The sequence below is a fragment of the Eptatretus burgeri genome, chromosome 2 (genome assembly GCF_056783735.1).
Source record: "Eptatretus burgeri isolate ZD-2024b chromosome 2, Ebu_testis_v1, whole genome shotgun sequence".
Lineage (NCBI taxonomy): Eukaryota > Metazoa > Chordata > Myxini > Myxiniformes > Myxinidae > Eptatretus > Eptatretus burgeri.
In genome coordinates this window covers 86,687,384-86,712,567 of record NC_140962.1, presented here as the reverse complement: position 1 = coordinate 86,712,567, position 25,184 = coordinate 86,687,384, and the positions used below count along the sequence as shown (strand labels likewise).

Here is a 25,184-nt window from a genome sequence, read left to right as displayed (position 1 = left end):
AACAGGACACATCGCACGGTGGTTAGCATACCTCAATCACTGTTCTGTTTATTTCATCCATTGTTGTCCCTTTCTGTTGATGCAGATTGACACTAGTATTCACCAGCAAGACGAGTTCTTCATTCTTGGGAAATCAAGAGGAGTTTGATTTTTATTTTTTTCATACAGATATCAAGGCTTGTGGAAGAGGTGAACAATGGAGGAGAGAGGGACAAACACATCAACAATGTAGCAGAGGGGAACAAACTTGAGATGAGGGATAGAAAATTGAGCAAGGAACAACCGGAGAGGAAGTATACGTAACAAGTAAGGATGTATTGGCAGTGAAGAGATGGGGATAAATAGACAAAGGACATGGGGATACACAACAAAGCTGACAAAACCGGGTGCAAAAGGATAACGAGAGGAGTGAATGTGTCAATTGCTGCCGTTTGATGAACAAAATTTATGGAAGCTCTCGTGTAAAGATTTCAAAATGAAGGATGCTGTCTTTTACAATCAAATCAATATGATCCAAGCACTAGTTTGAAACCTTCTGTTTATTATTATGTACGCAAATATAGCATAAATCAAATGTGACAGGAATAACATGGCGAGACTGGAACAGATCGGGCCATGCAACCATAATCCTCCTCCAGGTCAATGACCATTTCAACCAGACGTTTCTCCTCGCTTGATAGGGGAACATAGCGGCGGTGGAGTCGGGCGACCTGTGGTGCCATGCGAGATGGCAGGTACAATTGGCATGGTAGAGGGCTCGCTGCAAAGTCCGGTGAGATGGTGTAAGCTAACAAATCGTCCACATACATGTTCCTGGCGATGACGTCAAACACATCTGCCCTTGTACACTCTGCAACACACGGCACTCAAATAATTGCATTGTATTTTCCATTACGAGCAAAGAACAGAGGGAGATTAATACAGTGTTTACATCAGTCATCTGTATGGGTCAAAAAACTTTAACACCTGTACGTAAGATTTCTGCCTTTGACAAGGCACTGGAATTGTTAATAAGCAATTGAAATGGTCTCGCAGAGTAAACAATGTCAGATGGTCACGTGATTTGGTGTGGGAATCCCAGTGAGACTGTATTTGACATTGAGTCTGTTTAAACAGTTGCATTGCACGTTTTCAATGGCAAACAGAATCGGTCTGTGTTGGATTTATAAACGGCATAAGGACTTGGAATTAGTTCCAAACATTCCAAATTAGTTCCAAACGTCCAATACACATTCTGCAAATCTAGCAGGATTGACCCCACTCAGGGTTTTGTGTACCTAGCGACAGTATTTGATGGTATTGCTTGCCATTTGCAGACTTCACTTCTTCCATGTTACTGTTGGTGTACAAACTTTACTTTTCATTGTTGGACCAAGAACATACCTATTGCTCCTAAAAGCGCAAATGTGATGTCCGTGTGGAATTCCTTATGGAGCTCATCAAACTGGAATCCCCAACTGAAAAAGTAAACAGGATAAATTAAAATACAAAACGATGATAACATATGGTTGCAGTGTTATCATGAGGTCTTTCAAACTTTGTGGCAGTATACGAGTTTCCACCAACCATGTTGGTTACTGTACAGTGCCTTCAGAAAGTATTCACACTCCTTGACTTTTTCACATTTTGTTGTTACATCCTGAATTCAAAATGGATTAAATTGAGATTTTTTTGTCACTGATCTTCACAAAATACCCCAAAAAGACAAAACATGTTTTCAGACATTTTTACAAATGATTTTAAAATGAAATGCTAAAATGCCTAATTTACATAAATATCAAACCCCCTGAGTCAATACTTTGTAGAAGTGCCTTTGGAAGTGATTACTGCTTCAAGTCTTCTTGGGTATGTCTGTATCAGCTTTGCACATCTGGATTTGTGGATTTCCTTCCACTAGAAGCACCCTCTTTCTACGGGAGCCGTCAAGGGGGTCATGTTATTATATCTATGCCTATTTTACTCCAATTAATCCCAGGATTACACACCCAAAAAATGGTTGCGATCGGTTCAGCCGTTTTTGCGGTACCTGGGAACAGACAGACGGACAGATGGTGAATTATTGTAAGATTCTTCCTTGCAAATTTGCTTAAGCTCTGTCAAGTTGGATGGGGAGCGTCGGTTAACAACAATCTTCAAGTCTTTCCACAGATTCTCAATGGGATTCAAGTCTGGGCTTTGGCTGGGCCACTCAAGGATTTTCACATTCTTGTTCTGAAGCCATTACAGTGTTGCTTTGGCTGTATGCTTGGGGTCATTGTCCTGTTGAAACATAAATCTTCAACGCAGTCTAAGGTCTTTTGCACTCTCTGAAGCAGGTTCTCCTCAAGGATTTGCCTGTCTTTGGCTCCATTTATTGTTTCCTCTATCCTTACAAGCCTCCCAGCCCTTGCCACGGAAAAGCATCCCAATAACATGATGCTGCCACCACCATGCTTCACGGTAGGGATGGTGTTCGATGGGTGATGAGCTATGCTCCGTTTCCACCAGATGTATCACTTTACATTCAGGCCAAATAGTTAAATTTTCTCCTCATCAGACCACAAAATCTTTTGCCTCATGCTGTCAGTCTTTCACATGCCTTTTTGAAAACTCCAGGCATGTTGTCATGTGCCTTTTTCTTAGGAATAGCTTCCGTCTGGCCACTCTCACATAAAGCCTAGATTTGTGAAGTGCTGCAGAGATTGTTGTCCTTCCGGCAGGTTCTCCCATCTCAGCCAAAGAACTCTGTAGTTCTGTCAGAGTGGTCATTAGGTTCTTGGTCACCTCCCTGATCAAGGTCCTTGCCCAGTTGCTCAGTTTGGTCAGATGGCCAGTTCGAGGAAAAGTATGGGTAGTCCGTATTTTTCCATTTCCTAATGCTGGAGCCCACTGTGCTCTTGGGAATTTTAAACACTTTAGAAATTGTTTTATTCCCTTCCCCAGATCTATGCATCCTCACAATTCTTTATCAGAGTTCTACAAACAGTTCCTTGAACTTCATGGTGGAGTTTCTGCTCTGACATGCACTGTCAACTGGGGAACCTTATATAAAAAGGTGTGTTTCTTTCTAAATCATGTCCAATCAATTGAATTGGCCACAGGTGGACTCCAATCAAGTTGAAGAGACATCTCAAGGATTATCAAAGGAAATTGGATGCACCTGAGCTCAATGTGTCATAGCAAAGGGGTGGAATATTTATTGATGCAGGACATTTCAGCTCTTCATTTTCAATAGATATATATATATATATATATATATATATATATATATATATATATATATATATATATATATATATATATATATATATATATATATATATATATATATATATATATATATATATATATATATATATAGAAAAACAAAATTCCACTTTGTCATTATGGGGTATTGTGTCGATCAGTGCCAAAAAATCTCAATTTAATTCATTTCAAATTCAGGCTGTAACACAACAAATTGTAACAAAAGCCAATGGATATGAATACTTTCTGAAGGCACTGTATGTTTATATATATATATATATATATATATATATATATATATATATATATATATTATACACCAGAGATTTATTACATGGTGATGAGGATAAATATCTTATAGCATCATTATTTCAGCCATAATTTATGAATTCATCCCTCAAGGGGTGGGGTGGGAGGAGGCAGAGGAAGAGCTGGGGTGGGAAGAGGTACCCAACGATGCCCGGCAACGCTGGGTACCTCCGCTAGTATGTATATAAAGAGCACATTCAAGGCTAGCATGACAGCCTAGAGTAGACTGTTAAGGTATGCTCACTTGTCTTTGAGCTGTGCTTCTTGGGTTCGAATCTCGATCCAGCTATAAATGGTCACCCATCTACCAACGCTGGTCCTTGCTGGACGTTAAGGTTCCCACGATTATTCGTAAAGAGGAGGTAAGTTATCGCTGGCACCCTGAACAAATTACAAATTGCTGCATCTTTACTTGAAAGTCAAGCTTGGCTAGCCGGTTGGTAAAAGGCCGGGGCCAAAAACGTCCCCCCCCAAGGAGGACACCACAAGAAGGTGCAGTCTTTCAGCAATCCTTCAACACAAGCTGTGTGTTGCATCCTCTCTTCTCACCTGTCTCCAGACACTGTATAGAAATGTCTCGGATTCGGGTCCAGTATGATTTTGTGCGTTTGATCCCAGATAACCAACAATCTAAGTGGACCATTGTTATTGTTACAGTGCCCTGGTTACACCAAAGCCTGCCAATTCCATTGAACGTGGGGTGTACACATTGTTTTTGAAATGAAATAAAACAAATTGACAAATGTATTAAATGGGTTCTCAATGGTCCAAATGGTCTTTTGCTGATACAATCCAAGTGGTTAGTGCACAATTGATTTAAAACATCCGCATTGGTTCATTTTGCTTTTTCATTGTTCCTAGTTAAGGCGAACAAGGCTGTCTCTTCTACTTTTGGTTAAGGTTAACGGTAAAGGTGTGCAATACACCTGGTTGCGGTTAACAAGGTGTATAATAAAAGTTAACAAAGCAGGCAAAGTGTATTTTGCTCATGGATCCATAATACTCCACATTCTACGATGTGTGTGGCTTGGTGCAGCCTGCATTACCGATCTGCCCCAGGTGACCCCCAACGGGTCTCATCGACCCATACCAGGGGACCAGAAATGGGCGGTTTGGCGCGCTTCGGAGCAGGGAACAAAGCGGGGTTTACGACCCGACCCGTGAACCGAGGAGTCTCGTCAAAAGGCCACCGACTTGGGTTTGGGACCCATCCAGAACCCGCTCGAGCGAGTGCGGCGAGCAACTCGTCCCGGCAGCGTCGCAGCCTCCCACCCATGACTCCGGGATCATTGGGTCCGCAACGGCCACTGCTCGAGAGCTGATCCGTGCTCTCATCACTCTCCAAGAACCCGAGGCTGCGGCCATGGCCGTTGCGATGAGCGAGTTGGAGTCGACAATGATGGTTTTACTTTGTCCGCTCTGGCAGGAATCGCAATTCACGTCCTTCAGGACCGGCTCGCAGTTGAGGAAGCTCCTCCTTCTTGGAGGAGGGATTTCCCGACGGACGTCACGCGTCACGTGACCGCCAGGTTTCTTCCTCTTCCGACCGAGCCGGACATGTGCGTGGATTGTGTGAAGTCGCAGTTCCCCGACAGGGTATGTTGGGCCTGGTGTAACAAGCCGGAATCATTTACAATCAACAATATTATATCTCATGAATAATCCCGATTATGATTCACCATTTGTGACGATGCACAGTCGGCTCTCCCCACTCTCGGATATATGACCATTTTTAGCAGCAACCCACCATATACTGTACTACTGTATGATGTATTTTTTTTTAACTCTCCATTGTAAAATTGTCTGTGAATGTCGTGAAATATGTAAACGGGAAAGTTTGAATTTTCGTCGCTTACTAAACAAGCTCAAATGAGCTAAGATCCTCGTCCTCTTAATGATGACGTCATAAAACGAATATGACGTCATTGTGATGCATCAGGTTTGCGATAAATTATCCGTGCTAATGCCCAGCTTGATTCCCGCAAACAAAATTCAAACAGCTTGCCTCGTTTCGGAGATAATGGTAAAGGCGATTTTCATTAGCGGCGATATTATGACGTCAACTTTTTTTCTCGGAAGAATTTCCAAAATCGGAGATGGTTACTGCCTGCGCGTGGACTTTCTGCGTATACGTGGCAAGTTTCACGAAGATCCGATGAAAACTCTGGGTTGTGAAACAAAAAATGTCAAAAAATAGGAATGACGTCATAAAAATTGATATGACGTCAAAGTGATGTATCATATGTGCGGTAATTCATCTCTGCTAATGCCCTGTCCGATTCCCGCAAACAGAATTCAAAAACCTTGCCGAGTTTCGAAGATAATTTTTTAGGAGATTTCCATTAGCGGAGATATTTTGACGTCATAACCTTTTTTCTCGGAGGAATTTTCAAAATCGGAGATGGTTACTGTCTGCGCAGAGTATTTTTACATATATACACCAAGTTTCAGGAAGTTTCGATGAAAACTGTAGGCTGTGAAACAAAAAAGTCCACAAGAAGAAGATGAAGAACAACAACGTGAGTAAGACCTCGAGATCCTCCACGAGGATCTAAAAACCTGGAGCTGCTCTGATTGAAACGAATAAAACATCTCTTCCAATTATTAAATATAAAATTCACCACAGTTTCAGGGGTGCAAATTAACATTTTTAACCACCGGCCAGCAGGGCCGGTGACTAGAAAAAGTTACCGGTCCAGCAGATTTTCTACCGGCCCGATAAAATAAAGACAAAAGTCACAAATTTGATTTCAAACACTTTTAATATACTCACATGAGTGAGTTTGATGAGTGAGGTTGGTTGGATGAGTGAGTTTGATGAGTGAGGTTGGTTGGATGAGTGAGTTTGGATGAGTGAGGTTGGTTGGATGAGTGAGTTTGATGAGTGAGGTTGGTTGGATGAGTGAGGTTGGTTGGATGAGTGAGTTTGGATGAGTGAGTTTGATGAGTAAGGTTGGTTGGATGAGTGAGTTTGGATGAGTGAGTTGGATGAATGAGATTGGTTGGATGAGTGAGGTTGGTTGGATGTGTGAGTTTGGATGAGTGAGTTGGATGAATGAAATTGGTTGGATGAGTGAAGTTGGTTGGATGAGTGAGTTTGATGAGTGAGGTTGGTTGGATGAGTGAGGTTGGTTGGATGAGTGAGTTGGATGAGTGAGTTTGATGAGTGAGGTTGGTTGGATGAGTGAGTTTGGATGAGTGAGTTGGATGAGTGAGGTTGGTTGGATGAGTGAGTTTGGATGAGTGAGGTTGGTTGGATGAGTGAGTTTGATGAGTGAGGTTGGTTGGATGAATGAGTTTGATGAGTGAGGTTGGTTGGATGAGTGAGTTTGATGGATGAAGTTGGTTGGATGAGTGAGTTTGATGAGTGAGGTTGGTTGGATGAGTGAGGTTGGTTGGATGAGTAAGTTTGGATGAGTGAGTTGGATGAGTGAAGTTGGTTGGATGTGTGAGTTTGGATGAGTAAGGTTGGTTGGATGTGTGAGTTTGGATGAGTGAGTTGGATGAGTGAGGTTGGTTGGATGAGTGAGTTGGATGAGTGAGGTTGGTTGGATGAGTGAGGTTGGTTGGATGAGTGAGTTGGATGAGTGAGTTTGATGAGTGAGGTTGGTTGGATGAGTGAGTTTGGATGAGTGAGTTGGATGAGTGAGGTTGGTTGGATGAGTGAGTTTGGATGAGTGAGGTTGGTTGGATGAGTGAGTTTGATGAGTGAGGTTGGTTGGATGAGTGAGTTTGATGAGTGAGGTTGGTTGGATGAATGAGTTTGATGAGTGAGGTTGGTTGGATGAGTGAGGTTGGTTGGATGAGTGAGTTGGATGAGTGAGTTTGATGAGTGAGTTTGGTTGGATGAGTGAGTTTGGATGAGTGAGTTTGGATGAGTAAGGTTGGTTGGATGAGTGAGTTTGGATGAGTGAGGTTGGTTGGATGAGTGAGTTTGATGAGTGAGGTTGGTTGGATGAATGAGTTTGATGAGTGAGGTTGGTTGGATGAGTGAGTTTGATGGATGAAGTTGGTTGGATGAGTGAGTTTGATGAGTGAGGTTGGTTGGATGAGTGAGGTTGGTTGGATGAGTGAGTTGGATGAGTGAGTTTGATGAGTGAGGTTGGTTGGATGAGTGAGTTTGGATGAGTGAGTTGGATGAGTGAGGTTGGTTGGGTGAGTAAGTTTGGATGAGTGGGGTTGGTTGGATGAGTGAGTTTGATGAGTGAGGTTGGTTGGATGAATGAGTTTGATGAGTGAGGTTGGTTGGATGAGTGAGTTTGATGGATGAAGTTGGTTGGATGAGTGAATTTGATGAGTGAGGTTGGTTGGATGAATGAGTTTGATGAGTGAGGTTGGTTGGATGAGTGAGTTTGATGGATGAAGTTGGTTGGATGAGTGAGGTTGGTTGGATGAGTGAAGTTGGTTGGATGTGTGAGTTTGGATGAGTAAGGTTGGTTGGATGTGTGAGTTTGGATGAGTGAGTTGGATGAATGAGATTGGGTGGATGAGTGAGGTTGGTTGGATGTGTGAGTTTGGATGAGTGAGTTGGATGAATGAGATTGGTTGGATGAGTGAAGTTGGTTGGATGAGTGAGTTTGATGAGTGAGGTTGGTTGGATGAGTGAGGTTGGTTGGATGAGTGAGTTGGATGAGTGAGGTTGATGAGTGAGGTTGGTTGGATGAGTGAGTTTGGATGAGTGAGTTGGATGAGTGAGGTTGGTTGGATGAGTGAGTTTGGATGAGTGAGGTTGGTTGGATGAGTGAGTTTGATGAGTGAGGTTGGTTGGATGAGTGAGTTTGATGAGTGAGGTTGGTTGGATGAATGAGTTTGATGAGTGAGGTTGGTTGGATGAGTGAGGTTGGTTGGATGAGTGAGTTGGATGAGTGAGTTTGATGAGTGAGGTTGGTTGGATGAGTGAGTTTGGATGAGTGAGTTTGGATGAGTAAGGTTGGTTGGATGAGTGAGTTTGGATGAGTGAGGTTGGTTGGATGAGTGAGTTTGGATGAGTAAGGTTGGTTGGATGAGTGAGTTTGGATGAGTGAGGTTGGTTGGATGAGTGAGTTTGATGAGTGAGGTTGGTTGGATGAATGAGTTTGATGAGTGAGGTTGGTTGGATGAGTGAGTTTGATGGATGAAGTTGGTTGGATGAGTGAGTTTGATGAGTGAGGTTGGTTGGATGAGTGAGGTTGGTTGGATGAGTGAGTTGGATGAGTGAGGTTGGTTGGATGAGTGAGTTTGGATGAGTGAGTTGGATGAGTGAGGTTGGTTGGATGAGTGAGTTTGGATGAGTGAGGTTGGTTGGATGAGTGAGTTTGATGAGTGAGGTTGGTTGGATGAATGAGTTTGATGAGTGAGGTTGGTTGGATGAGTGAGTTTGATGGATGAAGTTGGTTGGATGAGTGAATTTGATGAGTGAGGTTGGTTGGATGAATGAGTTTAATGGAGGAGATTTGGTGAATGAGTGAGTTTGATGGAGGAGGTTGGGTGGATGAATGAATTTGTTGAGTGAGGTTGGTTGGATGAGTGAGTTTAATGGAGGAGGTTTGCAGAATGATTGAGTTTCATAGAGGAGGTTGGGTGGATGAAAGAGTTGGATGGATGGATGAGTGAGTTTGATGAGTGGGGGGGGGGTGGGGGGATGATGCAGGGAGGAGGCTGTGGGTGACGGGGGGGACCTTTGTGTGGGCGATGGGGGGCAGGGGGTTGTGAGTAGTGCTGGGGGGGGCATTTTTGTGGGTGATGGGGTGGTTATGACTGATGGGGGGGGGGGGGGTTGTGAGTGATGGACAATGGTTGGGGTACTACTCGTCCACCCAACATCACAAATAAACTCACTCATTCACTCAACCTCACCCATGAAACTCACTCATGAAACTCACTCATTCACCCAAATTCACTCACTTAACCAACCTGGGCATGACAAGATGCGTCCAAACCATCAAATCTCGCGCAATCTCGCGTGATTTGGAACGAGATGAAAACAGACAAAATGGCCACCGCAGAATTACTGGTGATTTCTACGGATTTCTGCGGACAAAAACAGTAGTTCTAGTTCAGAAAACTAGTAGAGAAGCTAGGACAAATTGTACAAAATAATAGGAATCACCGGTGATTCGCCAGCCGGGCAGGTAAGGCAGTATTGTGTTTCGTTCAGGCCTCCAAAATGGCTGCCCAGCACAAAAGTTAGGTGCCATTGGCAACCGGGCGGCCGTTAATTTGCACCCCTGCAGTTTGGATATTGTATTTACATTGTGTGTAAAAATGGTTAATGTTGAGATGTGCAAAAGTGCGGCTTGAAAGAGTGCATTGAACCAAGGTCCCACCCACAGTCATGACCCACGTGCTGCATACAAAGAAGAAGAAGAAGAGGACTGGGCAGTCATGACCCATGTGCTGCACACAAAGAAGAAGAAGAAGACTTCAGAGGAAACCTTTGAGCTGTCTCGTCTGCCTTCGATCCCAAGTGTGGATGGAATTTGACTGCAAACAGCAGCCCTGGTGCTTCATTGGCACGAAAATCGTGGAGTCTGCCGTTCTTTTTAGAGGGTACTTTTAGCCAGTTTGTTTGGATATCAAAGAGCCCACCATGCCTTTTGAAAATAGTAGTCCATTGTGTGCAGGTACCATGGCCAAATCTTGAAAACCTGCCTTAAATAAGAGCTAGTGATGCAGTATCCACCTGTCCGCTGTAAATTCTCAACTCTGAAACACTTGGGACTTGCTGGTGTCCTACGGGTGGGTGTTGGACGGATTGTCTTGTCAAAGTAATCTCTTCAGCAGCTCACTTAGGAAGACACATTCATACTGGGATGATACGAGGATGACATCAATGACCGATTCACTAACTAGGGATAAAACATGATGTGCAGTCGATGCGTAAGTGTTAGTCGTGTTTATGGTGCTACTTTAAGATCAAAACTACAGAATTGTCGGGCCCTGCTATTCGCGGACCCCACATATTCACGGGTCATAAAGTGTGACCTGCTTCTGCATTCGCACTTCGAGTATTTGTTTTTTTTGTTTTTTTTACACTTCAGGACTGGTCTATATCCATCCACCGAGGGAATTAGAAATCAGCCAACATCACAGCATTACATAAAAATATACCCATCAGAGATGGGGAATCCCCCGCCATTGAAATATGTTTTTCAAGATGGCCGCCCAGTTGACCATCTTGGATCCGGCGACGCCCAAAATCAATACGGTTCTTCCTTTTCAGGTGGTACATGTGTGACCCAAATTTCAAATCGATATGGCGAACAGTTTATGAGTTATCGCACTCACAGCTATAAATGTTGATGCCCAGACAGACGGACGGACAGCCGGACGGACGGACAACCCGGGTGACAACAATATCCCCCTTCCGCCACGCGGCAGGGGATAAAAATGTTGACGCCCAGCCAGCCGGACGGACGGACAGCCGGACAGACGGACGACCCGGGTGACAACAATATCCCCCTTCCGCCACGCGGCAGGGGATAAAAATGTTGACGCCCAGCCAGCCGGACAGCCGGACGGACGGACGACCCGGGTGACAACAATATCCCCCTTCCGCCACGCGGCGGGGGAACAAAAAGGGGGAAAAAACTGATTCCCTCAACTACAGACCAATTAGTTTATTGTACTTCTAATCATTGAATTTACACCAGGTGGGGTTGGCTCAGCCTGTCATCCTTCCGAGGTCGATAAAATGAGTACCAGTGTACTGGGGTAATAACCATTTGGGGTAATTTGTGTCAGAGTGGCAACCCGTCCAGGACTGTACTCCTTGCCAATGAAACTGCCTAGGCAGCACTATGTGCCTTTACAGCACGAAAGGAATGGAATTATTATTTTGATTATTTTCAATCATCAGCAAGATCATGAAATCCATCATTGCAATTGACATAACATCATTCCTTTTCTCCAATAACCTCATCTCAGATCATCAATTTGGATTCAGACCTGGTAACCCTTCCTTGGACATGCTGCTTCTACTCTCCCAACAATGGATGGAGGCCCTCAATATCAGACATGAGATCAGGGCCATCTCTCTGGACATATATTGAGCTTTTGATAAAGTCTGCGTCCTTTTGATTAATCCTGGATGCGTCCCCTGAGTAGTAGTAGTGATAAAGTCTGGCATCCTGCCTTCTCTCCAAACTGTCTGCCTATAGAATCCAAGACCAACTCCACTGTTGGATTACTGATTTCCTCCATTCGTGCAGGCAACGTATGGCTCTCATCGAAACCCTTTCATCTCCTCTCCCTGTCAAAACTGGAGTACCCCAAGGCAGTGTTCGAAACCCCATGTTATTTCTAATCTTCACAAACTGACTCTCTGGAGAATTCTCTTTATCTCTTTGCTGATGACTCCACTATCTGCCGTGACATCTCTCATCCTTCTGACAGACAGCAGCACCCTCTTCCCTCTCCTCAGACCTTGACAAATCACAAACTGGTCAAACACAATTTTGCTAATGTATCCATATTGTCCACCATTTGTGTTTTCCCTTACCCCTCATCGTAACCTGCATCCCTTGTTTGTCCATCTCCGTGTACTTTCCCCCTCCATCCTGCTGTTGGTTTTTCCACTTTCTTCTGCTGTTCTCTTTGTTAGGTTGTGTCCTGATTTGTTCTATGTAATCGTTCTTCCACGAGCCGAGACCATATCACAAAAAAAAAAATTCCCTGACATTCACGGACCCCAACATTTGTGGCATTTTTCAGGAACGTATCCCCCGCGAATAGCGGGGTATGACCGATTGTATTTCTCCAAATTGTCAAACCGGTTTCTTCATTCTCAATGATTCGTGAGCCTGTCCAACATGGATGTGTGTGTGTGTGTGTGTATACATATATAAATAAATATATATATATATATATATATATATATATATATATATATATATATATATATATATATGAGGTGCCGCGAGGAGTGATGTAAGCGACATTTTTTAATGATATGATGATGATAGGCTCGGATGATAGGGTAAGGGTTAAAATAGTTCTATATGGCATTAACTCCAAAATGGCCGATGTGTCCCTTACATCGCTCCTTCTCGTGGCGCCATATATATATATATATATACATATATACATATATATATATATACATATATATATATACATATATATATATATATATATATATATATATATACATATATACATATATATGTATATATATATATATATATTATATATAGCCTGGTGTTGGCGCAGTGGTTAGGGCAGCGGCTTGGGATCCAAAAGGTCCTGAGTTCAAGCCCCGTTGGGCCGCTGAATTAATACACCAGGGGGTTGACTCAGCCTGTCATCCTTTCGAGGTCGGTGAAATGAGTACCAGTATACTGGGCCGGTGTATACCCTGGTTAAAATAGGTGTACCATATCCCTGTGTCGTAAGAGGCGACCAGGGTTGCGTCAGGAAGGGCATCCGGCGTAAAACATGTGCCAAATCACTATGCGGATCACACAGGTGATCCGCTGTGGCGACCCCTAACGGGAGCAGCCGAAAGAAGAAGAAGAAGATATATATATATATATATATATATATATATATATATATATATATATATATATATATAATTGACCTCTCCCACACTCCTCAAACCGAAGAAGCTGTGTAAAGCAACCCAAGAAGACCTACACAAGGTAAGTGCTAAACGCTGTTTTGAACCCTTCCCAGAGTTCCTCAACAACTATAAAGACATTCACACATCGTACACACGTGAGAATCCCAATGCTACACACTCCCCTCAGCTACCGGACCGGTTTCATCACTTATTGGTGAATCATCAGTGATAGCGTTGACAGAAATGCATACCAATAAGGCGCCCAAGCATGTACCATGTGCAAACGTCAAAAGCAGTCAAGGTCTGATGTGTACTATGTGTGAACGTCTTTAGAGTTTTGAAGAAGTCTGGGAAGGGTTTGAAACAGCAGAGTGCTTAACTTATGTAGGTCTTCTTGGGTTGCTTTACGCAGTTTCTTCAGCTAGAGTGGTGTGGGAGGGGTCAATTATATATATATATATATATATATATATATATATATATATATATATATATATATATATATATATAGATATATATATATATATATATACATGTGAGAGCTGATTGGCAATTCCCTCCATTCACAGGTGAGAGATGTGCATGGGTCTTTATTTATTTATATAATATATTACATCCAGGGGTGTGTTCAGTCACAAAGCAACTCGCTAGTGCTTTCCAAGCCAGCTGTTCCTTATCAACGGTTTGAATTGAGTGCTTAAGCCACTTGTCGAGCACTATACAAGAAACTTGGTAACTGAATGCACTCTGCTATTGTAAAAATGATTCCTTTGACAGCTTATAACTTCGTTGCTCAAAACATTTTGAAGGGAAGGACCCTAGTCCGGGAGCAGAGAGGGTTAACCCTGCATTGTTGTATTAAGTTTTTTTTACTGTTGATTTTGGTAGCCAAGGGTCTCTATTTTCAGAAACTGCTTGATGACATGTTGTCACCCTTGAGCAATTTGAGAAATTCAAGATGGCATCCAAGATGGCCACCATTACCTATAAATGACCATAACTCCCTAACTATTCACCCGAGGAAGGTGATTTTTGTCTCTATACCTGGATTTTAGGGGTCAAGCTATCCATTAGAACTAAGTATTATGTTAATATCGTATTACATAATGGTAATTTCCAAGATGGCTGCCATAACACTAAAACTGGCATATCTCCTTAACTATTTACTCCAAATTAGTGGTGAAGGTGTCTATCACTGGGTATTTTGGAGACACATCTATCTGTATCAGATCAAAGTTCATATACTGATGATGTCATCGAGAAATCCAAGATGGCTGCCAGTTTACAAGCACTGGTATATCTTCTATACGATTCAATCTTGGGGAAACTTTTTCCAGTGAACATTTTCGACACACCGCCAAACACAGAGGACATTATATCTGACAGACCGGTATCAGCCATCAGTGTTCCGATAGATTTAATGAAGCTCATTAGAGAGTGCATCCCTCCCAACCGTAGAATAACATTTGAGAACCTTTCTGGATAAGTCCACTGAACTTCTAGAGCGACCCTGTACAGCTGCAGATCACAAGTAAAAACTACGAACTGTTGCCCGATATTGCGTGTGTTGACCTGTGCAACGGCCATTGATGTCACCATGGTATCTGGGTGTGACTGGATCATGTCTATTAAGGGAAGGTAAACAGCCTTCGTCTTTGCTTGTGCTGAATGACCCTGTCAACATGCAGCCCCAGTGTTGTACCCATTGTACTCAGGACAATCTAGTGTGTTGTTCATGTCTTGAAGGAACATGAAGTCCATCTCACTGGCTCTTCCCTTTGAAAATACTTGTTGTGCCAGCATACGCAGGGGCTGAACTGATCGTTTGGGGGTGTTCTGTGGCATCAGAGGCTTCTTGGGACCATTATATCTCTCTATCTCGACATCATACTCGAATGGCTCAACCATGTCTTCCTTTTTCACACGCCAAATGGTGTCTTCTTGGACTGTTTCACGACTGTTACTATCTGGTTGTGTGAGCAGCATGGCAAGGGAATGGGTGGATGACTTTCCGTTTGGAGACGATATGTCAATATCGAAATTGTCTACAATAACCTGAACCAAGCTTGAACTTGAAGTTGATAGGCCTGGTAGTGAAGGTTCCATGGTTGTGGCTTTGGCAGCTGAATGTTTAAAACTTCGTACTTCATCGTAGGTACATGTAACACCATACTCTTGTAACACGTTGATAAGTTTTTTTCGATCTCCTCATCTTGATGCCAAGAGTAATTTGCAAACTAGTGGGCTGGTTTTTCATCACCCCAGTTACCATTGAACCAATGAGAAGTGCAGGTAGTGCCCTATCTAGGTTAGGAGACAGCTTCCCCAAAAGTTTCATCAAAGTGCCACTCATAGTCTCTCTACAATACTGTCGGTTAACCCGAGTATCATAACAATCTTTATCTAATGTTATTAGTTTGACCTCATGCCTGATGACTTTGCACAGTTTGTTGATTGTTACATCAATGTCATCATCCTCATCTTGAACCAATCGCATACATTTTGCAGCTATAGATCGCAAGCTAACAATGTCTGCTAACCCTGGAGACTTTAAAACCACCAACTCATCTCCGAAGCGTTCGCATAGGTTTGGGACAATTAAACGATGTGTCAGCCTGTCACCCCCGAATTCTTTGTATGCTTCATGCAACTCAACTGAATTCGGGAAGCCGGACGAGTCATTGATCATTACAACAAGTGATTCAAAGGCACGATCAATGTTAACTTGGCTATCAGACTTGGTTGCAGCTGAAGCCACATTTTTTTTCTGACAAGAAGCTATTTCGGCAATCCACATGATACCTTGCATCAGCTGCGTGAAGATCACTTAAAGCGCTATCTACCCTTTGCCACACTACGTCTGATAACTCATCTGGACGTCGTTTGCAGGCTTCAAGAATAGTTTGCTTGAGTGACTTCTTGCCACCTGCGCCACTTATTTCCCGACATGAATATGCTGGTCGCCAACGTTTTGGGTTTTTTGGATCTTTTTCAAACACACAAGTTTCACCACAAAACAAACAATGTTCTTTGAAGATAAATCCTGGTAGTGATGAACATCTCCTGGTCTTTGGTGGAATGTAAGACGAAGCACTTTCTGGATTCTTCCTTTTGTGCCTTTCAACCTGGATGCTTGAAGTGCATGTTGAAGCACAGTTTCTGTGACATTTAACTGTGCATTCAGGATTTTCACTAACTTTTTCTTCAAGAAGTTCATGATACCTGTCCCCGTAGATTTTGCTATGCTTGATAAAGTTTTGAATTCTGACATGGCCAGTGTCTTTCAACGGTTCGGTCTTATTCTCACATCCAAATTTGGACATGAAAAAGCACTGTTCTTCATTCATTTTTTACTCGTCATACGGGCAGCACCTGAAAAGACAATAGTGAAGTATTAGTGCCCGTCGATTACAATATGATATTAACATAATACTTACTTCTAATGGATATCTTGACCCCTAAAACCTAGGTATAGAGACAAAAATCACCTTCCTAGGGTGAATAGTTTGGGAGTTATGGTCATTTATAAGTATTGGTGGCCATCTTGGATGCCATCTTGAATTTCTCAAACTGCTCAAGGGTGACAACATGTCATCAAGCAGATTCTGAAAATAGAGACCCTTGGCTACCAAAATCAACAGTAAAAAAACTCAATACAACAATGCAAGGTTAAGGGAAAAAATGGCAGTTGGCTCCCAGACTACCCATACAGAACAGTTGGACGACTGGATGGTTTATCGACCGACCCAGAACAGTAACAACTGGAGAGTTCATGGAACACGATATCGCACGCAGTGTTCATGTCTATACTTCAATTTTGATGAAATAATAATTTTAAAAGATTGCTAAAAAAAATCCACAAGTTGGTCACTACTGAAGCAGTCTTACACACCACCATTATACACTGTAACAAAACAACAATGAGTCACATTTTAGGGGGTGGAGGCTTTATTGATCACCATAGAACACAGCATCAATCGGCACTGCACATAGCCATATCAGTGGCCTCTTCTTCACCCCGATACTGCACACTCTCACATGCTACGCCCACTTCCCAGGGGCTGCGCTTGACAGCTCCTACTACATACACCACCATATAGAACATGTCCAAGTACTGCAAAACTGGAGGTTCTTTGAAGTAGTATGAATACAATTTGTGTTCTACAGTGTTCAAGTGCATAACTCGATCATTAACTGATAAAACGGGCAGACAGACGGATGTACGGACATGCACCAATTGCTTAACCCCACTTTTTGCTTCGCGTGCGTGGAGTAATGAGGTTCTTCTCACTTCAATCACTTGAAGTATATTTCAATCACTTGTTTAACTTGCATACAATGGCAGACAACACATAAAGAATAAACAGCCTGCTCAATCGCCTTTGTAGGACACGACTCTTGGTGAATCATCATCAAGAGCAACATGCCCCATCAGTTATGCAAATCATTGTTAATATTCAGCAAGTTGTTTAATCATGTGATGTGATTCGTAAACCTGTCAAACCAAACAACTGTGCCTTATTTATCACCTCTGTGATTCTCTGCCATTAGGGGAATACTTGTCTGGAAGCTGGTGCATACCTGCTCAACTATGACCGCTGTGCAGCATGTCAAGAGCGTGATGTACCACAATCTAGTCAAAGAAACCGGGAGGAAGTGGATGAAGAAGAGATAATTACTTACAACCGTATGTGACATTTGGACCTTTAATTGTGCCTGCTTGTTTTGCTGATTCACAAGTCATGCAAACAACTCCATGGTGTGCATTGCAAAAGTAGGATGACATCAATAATCATGGCCTTATATAGACCCTGCTTGTGGATGAATTTGAGATGATACAAAACAGGATGTAAGTGTAAGTTATGTAAATTAAGCACAAGAAGAGATAAATTAAACAAGAGAAGAGATAAATATTTATAACTGAAGAATCGTTATCCACGAGCATGCTTTACGGGGATATTTTTCGCTTTTAATGCCGGAGGAATATTGGGGTGAAGATGAGGCATTTGAAGGAGGGAGGTGGGGAGAAAATGAACATGAGGGCGGAGAGGAGCGAGAGGGAGCAGAAGGAAACGGACGGCTGGTGCGAGCAGACCATGTGTGTCCCACTTTATCACCCGGACAACTGACAAAAGCGTATTGAACTTGCAGGTACAGTCATGGACACACTTGTTTTGCATTGATTTATCGAATAGTACCAAGAGGTGAACACAGTGAATTAGCTGATGGAGAAGTGAAGTCTTTTTCTTCTTTCAAATGTAGCACATGGCTGCGTGATTGCGTCATTGGCTGAGGGCGTGGCTGTGCTGCTGATGCAATGCCCTCTGTCGGTTAGAGCAGAAATTTGGAATTTGGCCATGGTGCCAGTGATAGCTCGCCTTCTCTCAACGAAGAACACCGTGGGATCTTTAACATCGACCAACTAATGTTAGCCCATTTAACGTCCATCCGAGAGATGGTACAAGCATTGATGAATCACCATACCTGTGAAACACCGGGATGACAGTTTCTCGTTGGATCAGGATTCAAACCCAGGCTAGACAGCTTAGAGGTGAGTGTACGTACTTCTAGGCTATCCTGAAAACCTGAAAAGTGAAGTAAGCTTCGTTCACAAGTTGTGAAACACTCCGGAAGTTCTGTTCAATCAAAACTAAAAACAATTCTGAACTTTGTTCGTTCGTAGAACTTTGTGCAAACATAACTGAAGTTCAATGGAGTTGTTTTTTGTGTTTTAAAGGATTCATGAGGTATCAATTTATTGGGATATGTTGTTATAATGAAGATATCCTTTGTACCTGTGTGTCAGTAACGATTTTTATTTTTAATTCCTCATAAGCCTAACAAGTGATATTTATGTTCCAGATGTTTGCCAAAACTGTCATCACGTGGTCGCCAAACATGAATACACGTTTTCTCTTATTGACGATTACCAGGTAAACCTCCTGCGCTTCGGTTGATGCTACTAATGTTAAAATATAGGAGAGATAGAGAGATTTGTAGCATTAACCGAGACTCGTCTCCCTTGTGGAGAATTTGGTGCTTTAAAAAAATCCCGATTTAAAATTGTATTGTGCAAACAAACGTTGTAAATCATTTGTTTGCATCTTTCTTGTTTAACCAAACCTCCTTCACACTCATTGTATATTTTATTGGTCATAACCTCTGGAATTGAGTTTATCAAGTTGATAGAAAACTGGTCTTTATAAGGACGAGAGACAATCTGCCTCGACAGTGAAATGAGGACATTTAATTTTCTCAACTCGATGCGAATGAGGAATGCTAACTGCCACCTGAGGAAGAAGACGTCGCGACGTTTCGGGTGTGGGTCCTTATTCAAAGCAAGATGAGATCAAAGGCACACGCCTGAAATGCCGCGTCAGCTCTTTTTCTCACGTGGTATCTAGCATACTTCTGTCAACATTTCGTTGAAAAAAAATTGTTGAAACAAGAAGTCTTTATAAGTTCTCATATGTTCATATTTTCATTTTGGTTTTCCTTTCAATTCCATGGCAAAATGTTCTTCGTATCCTTTGTGGGGGGTGCGGGGGAGTTCTAATTCATAAACTACAAGAAAGTGTTATTTTTATGATTGTAGCTAAACTTTGGACAACTTGCATTGTTTACTTTCTTTGTTTTTTTCTTCTTCTTTTTTGTATACATTGTCGAGGCTCGTATAAGAGCTAACATAAAACATACAACAAAGGGGGGGGGGCAGGAGATTAGAGGGGTGGGAGAGGGAAGGACAGAACAGTAGGAAACAGAGACATTAGGAGATCTATGGAAGGGAGAGGGATGGTGTGGGGAACATGGGGTATACAAGATGGACATTACAGGGACTTTCAGGACCTTACACGACAGGGAACTTTCAGGAAGGAGGGCAGGGAATTTGAAAGGGGGTGGGTTTGAGGTGGATTAACGGGGGTAGAAAAGATCATGGTTTTGGTTGGGGGAAGATAAGAGGTGGTGGTGAATAGCTGTTTTGAAGACCTGAAGGGAAGGATGGAATTGAAGAGTGTGTGGGAGTTTCCTCCAAAGGTAGGGGAAAAAGAGGAATGAAAGGGTGAAGGTGAGCAGTGATTCGCGCTTTTGGTAGTTTTACCAGGAGGGGGTTGCTGGCGAATCTTGAGCACCCTGCGGAAATATTGGGTTGGGGGGGGGGCATTGCAGAAATGTGTTTTAGCCTTCATGTATTCTGTTCAATTGGTTCCCATTATTCCTGTTGCATCGATGGTAAAGTCTGCTATGAGATCAATTTTTCTCCTCCCATGGTATTTCTTTTTTGTTGCCTGAAACAGTACTTTTATTCATTTCAGTTTTCCCTTCCCAACACAAAACGATATCATCGGGTATTATTACCTCCGTCACCTCAGGTGAACGGAGGTTATGTTTTCACTCCTATCTGTCTGTCTGTCTGTTTGTCTGTGAGCAGGATATCTCAATAAGTTGTTTAAGGATTTGGACGAAACTTGGTGGACTGGTTGGGTGTGTAACAAGGATGAATTGATTTGACCTTGGTGAAGATCTGGATCGGGATCCGGATATGAGAATTTTTTTATTTTTCAAGTGATTCTTCGCCGTTGAGAAATAGGACCAAAAACGATATACTGTATCGCATGATGTTTCAAAAAGTTGTGGATGGGTTAAGACAAAACCTGGTGGATGAGTTGGGTAGGTGACAAGAACAAGTCGATTCCATTTTGGAGGTCCTGATGCAGATCCGGCCAATCAGTGGGATACAAAATGTAAACTGTTCAGCCTGGCGGAGGTACGTGCTCTACCGAGTGCTGTTCTAGTTTCCACTTTAATGATAGTGGTTGTTTTGTTTCTCTCTGCTACATGTCAAGCAATTCTGCCTTGTTTTCAAGGCTTGCTCGGTTGATTGGAACCTTTTTAGCTCATTTCCCTGTTGCAATGCCTTCACTCATGGGGATACAAGGAAATACATGGAAAACATTACGTATAAGAAAGCAATTCTCCCCTCTAGCCTGGCTTGTAACTCCAAATATGGCAGGTGCTCATGCTTTACTGCTTGATGACTTGTTCAGAAAACACTGTTTTGACATTCGTCCCTGGTATTTGTGGGTGGGTTCCTTCCCTTGTAACTTTTGGTTCCTGCTTATATTGCAGCTGTTCCTTTCCAAATGAGTTACACTTTAAAGGTTCCTCCCCATCCCTACCCCACTCTCCCCTACTTCCCATGACAGTACACTTTATCCCTCTTCTATAGTCTGTTGAGACAAGCGATGAATGCTTCTTCCTGCCAAACAACATGTATTTGTGACGTTGGTCCATTTCTTTTTTTGTGTCCAGGAGTACACGATGCTGTGCTTGTTATGTGGGCGCGGTGAAGATTTAATCAGCGTGTCGCCTGAAGACCCTCGCAAAATGGCATCACTGTTCTGAGCTTTACCGTCTCACGTAACAGACGGTCTCACTTTCAATGTAGATTTTTGTAAAAGCGCATCACAGCACAGAGATTACTTGCAAAAAGAAACACCTTCACACCCACAGAGATCTTGGTCCATTTGCAGGAAACATTCATATAAAATCCATTCCTGTTTTAAACATCTCCCGGAATGAGCAGATCATGTAAGGCTTCCTCAGTTGCTGGAATTTGTACTCGTCAATATGTCGTTATTGCATTTGTTGTGAAGTGATGCAGTGGTATGTACTTCTTTTCTGAAACTATCAAAATGAGAAAGGGCCCATCCACTGAGGAAATTAATGAAGATGTGAAAAAAGAGGATGGGAGGGGGTTCGAGAAGGGAGACGAGGAAGGGAGTGGTAAGGAAGAGGAATGTTCATGAAATAAGGGAGGAGAGTCAGAAATTATCATTTTGCATCCATAATATTATATGATCCTGAAATGGTTGTGAAGTTATGCAAAGGAAGATGGGACATGTGCTTCATAAAATTGCATCAGCTCGTCGTATGATTGCTCGGTCTGTCAGGATGGCGCAGAGTAGTGCACTCATCGCCGTTGAGGTGTCCAGTCTATGTTTCAATCTCCACCTGGCTGTAAACTGTTGGATTTGGGCTTTGCAGGTAGCCCGTTGCATCACAAATTGTGCCGTCCCTCAGATTGATTCCGAGCTGGGCATCCTGTCTACGAGCATCGATTGCTCATGAATGGTAAAAATTTGAGGGTGTCTTTGAAGGGAAGTTTTATGAGTATCACCAGCACCCTGGCCAAATTCCAATTTCCTACACTGATGTACATGGAGCATTCTATCAGCAACAGAGCCGTGCTCCCAGCAACGATGCATCCAGCAGCCAGTTGCACACAGATCGATGGAATGAAGTGTGACCGTGTTGCCAATGCCCTTGTACATTCAAAAGGGAAATTTGGAATTTGGCCTATGTATCAACAGACGATGGCCTATTCTTTTGACTTGTCCATAGGGATGGGAAAGGCTAGTGTGTGTGTGTGTGTGTGTGTGTGTGTGTGTGTGTGTGTGTGTGTGTGTGTGTGTGTGTGTGTGTGTGTGTGTGTGTGTGTGTGTGTGTGTGTGTGTGTGTGTGTGTGTGTGTGTGCGTGCGTGCGTGCGTGCGTGTTTGCGTGCGTGTCCAGAGGCATATCAACTTTACTATAAATCTTTTATTCTCAGATCTAATGTAACTTGTATAACCCAGTCACATATAATCTATAGATTATATGTAATCATATAATCAAGATTATGAGTAAGAATGTGGAATTGTGAGTAAGAACATGAAATGGTGCTTGCTTGAAGCACTGGAAGGAGGATTTGAAATCAAACCGCCTCAAGACAGCAGTTCCACATTTGGGAGAAAAGAGGAACAATAGTGTGGTCATGGGCAGTAACCTTGTATTTTGGAAGCTTAATGGGGAGAGGTTTACTGGAAGAACACACACATTCTGGAGTTGCTGGGGAAGTTGAAAGGGCTGAGAGAGAGAGAGAGAGAGAGAGAGAGAGAGAGAGAGAGAGAGAGAGAGAGAGAGAGAGAGAGAGAGAGAGAGAGAGAGAGAGAGAGAGCAGAGAGAGAGCAGAGAGATAAATAAAAGGACCGGCCACCAACCTGCCTGCAATATGAGAGCAGCAGACCTTGTACTTCGGCTTTATTGCAGTAGGTTCCAATAATGTTGAGGGCTTTAGATTCCACAGAATCCAGGAGAAGTAGGTGTGATGCTGGGGTGCCAGCCCATAGGGGGGAGCAGTACTTTTCAGTACTTTCAGCTGTAGAGGAAAGGCTGACGATGAGTAGTTCAAATTTTTCAAGAAAATACTTGGAATGGTGGCAGATGCCCAGTCATCAGCTGGCTTTGGAAGCCAGCTCTACTATATGGCCAGCCAAGGGGAGGTTCCAGCTGCTAGTGAGGCCTAAAAGTTCAGTAGACTAAACCTCTTCCAGTGGTTGACCATGGAATTAGATGTGTGGGATCGTTTGACAATCCTTCTGTTGCAACAGGGTAAAGGTGTGGGTTTTTTTCCATGATTGAAGGATATGTTCCATTTATCAGATCAGCATCAAGTCATATCCAGATCAGAAAAGAGTGATGCAGCTGTTATCTGTTTGTTGATTTAATCATAACATTTTACTATCTAATTTAAGCATGATTTGATTTCATACCTTGAATGTGGATGATGTCCAAGTTAGCCCACACATATTCTCTAAGGTGGTGTTGTATAATCGACTCTATTCTATATTGCTTGTTTTAAGACGTAAATTGTTACGTCACACACAACAAGCTTTACGCAGCAATGAGATTGAGCTATGATTTTGAATTTGCAATAAAATGTGTTTTTAATCTCTCTGGGGTCACACTTGATGGCTTGTTGTGTGAAAGGAGTCAGTGAGACTCTGCCTTGTGAAATGCTCTGTCTTATTTGAAATGCATCGTAGGATCTTTGACTTGCACTTGCAAATGCGAAGACCGGACTTCACCTTCCAATTTCCCCCTCCCAAAAAATAGCTTAATTTAATATGATGCAACTCTGCTTGAATAGCACCAAGATCACCGTTTTGGTTGGACTCTGTTCCTTTGTAGTTAGATCCTGTTCAAACCAAACCCATACTAGACAGCTCGAAAAGGATTATGCTGTCACTGAGCACTCTGAGGCAACTACAACTTAACAAAGTTCTGTCTGTTGAGCATGAGTTATAATCGTACACTTAATCTTTGCTTGTGTCATTAAAGCCTGTAAAGAATGTTGTTTAACCTGTGTTCTGGCAACAGCTACTAAAGACATTTTCAGCCTCTGTGATAAAGCTGGGTGTGGGTACACCTGTAATTGCAGGGTTGCATCGTGTGCTTAGCAGAGTACATTTGTTGCCCTCGCTGTAGGCACTTTGTTGCACAAGGCCTGCAGATTCCATAAGGAACCAAAGGAAACTGAAACACTGTTTATTCAAGAAAATCTTTCTTTATTCTGGCAGTGTGTGGACATGAAGTGTTAATTGCTTAATACCTTCCTGACTTCCTCATCCCCTTCCTATGTTCTTCTGCACGCTTGCTTAATCCACCAGAATATACTGATTAGGCCAATTTTTATTTTTAGTATACACGGTCATTAGGGAGATCAATGGAACAGCGAAATGACAAGGGATGGAAGGTTTATACAATGACAAGGGATGGTGAGGTAAGGAGAGGAACAATGAAGCACAACTGGACAACAGATAGAAGATGAAGGAAGATCATCAACGTTATTAAAGGTCTTTGATAATCAGCGATGTGTCCGTGATGTATACATGTCATGCGCTCTTCATGAACTACATGGTTCTAGAAACCTGGCTTTTCACCTCTTTCTATTTCAAATTTGCAATTGAATCAAATTATCTGTGTTCTGTGCTGAATCGTTTGTTTTGACTGCCGTTTGTGTAACCACCCTTTTAAGCTTTGTATCTAGATGGATGTCAGCTCTTGAATCAATCACTTGTTTTGACTTTGAAAAATGTCCAAGACTGGTTATTTATTCAAATGTTTACAAGGTCATGTGACTAGACTGTAGAAAGCTCTTTTGGGTTGACAGCTTTTGTTGTAGACATTAAAACTTCTCCTTTTTTATCTCATATCCATGCGTCTCCAATGATTACCATATCGTACTCCGTGTAAGGTGTACTTTTTAACTGGTTAATATTAAATTGGAAT

General features: G+C 42.5%; 2 protein-coding genes across 2 annotated transcripts; one reads left to right on the top strand and one right to left on the bottom strand.

Annotated features, from left to right (window-relative positions):
- Positions 1-22: 22 nt before the first annotated feature.
- On the bottom strand, positions 23-5,010 carry LOC147032497 (uncharacterized). The gene is made up of 3 exons (XM_085870182.1): positions 4,581-5,010; positions 1,384-1,457; positions 23-850 (listed from the first exon to the last, which is right to left on the bottom strand). Exons 1-3 carry the CDS (start codon positions 4,808-4,810, stop codon positions 570-572), a joined length of 585 nt encoding a protein of 194 aa, XP_085726308.1. The 5' UTR covers positions 4,811-5,010; the 3' UTR covers positions 23-569.
- On the top strand, positions 5,006-23,847 carry CHURC1 (churchill domain containing 1). The gene is made up of 4 exons (XM_085870184.1): positions 5,006-5,130; positions 17,627-17,762; positions 18,938-19,008; positions 21,386-23,847. Exons 1-4 carry the CDS (start codon positions 5,092-5,094, stop codon positions 21,476-21,478), a joined length of 339 nt encoding a protein of 112 aa, XP_085726310.1. The 5' UTR covers positions 5,006-5,091; the 3' UTR covers positions 21,479-23,847.
- Positions 23,848-25,184: the final 1,337 nt, after the last annotated feature.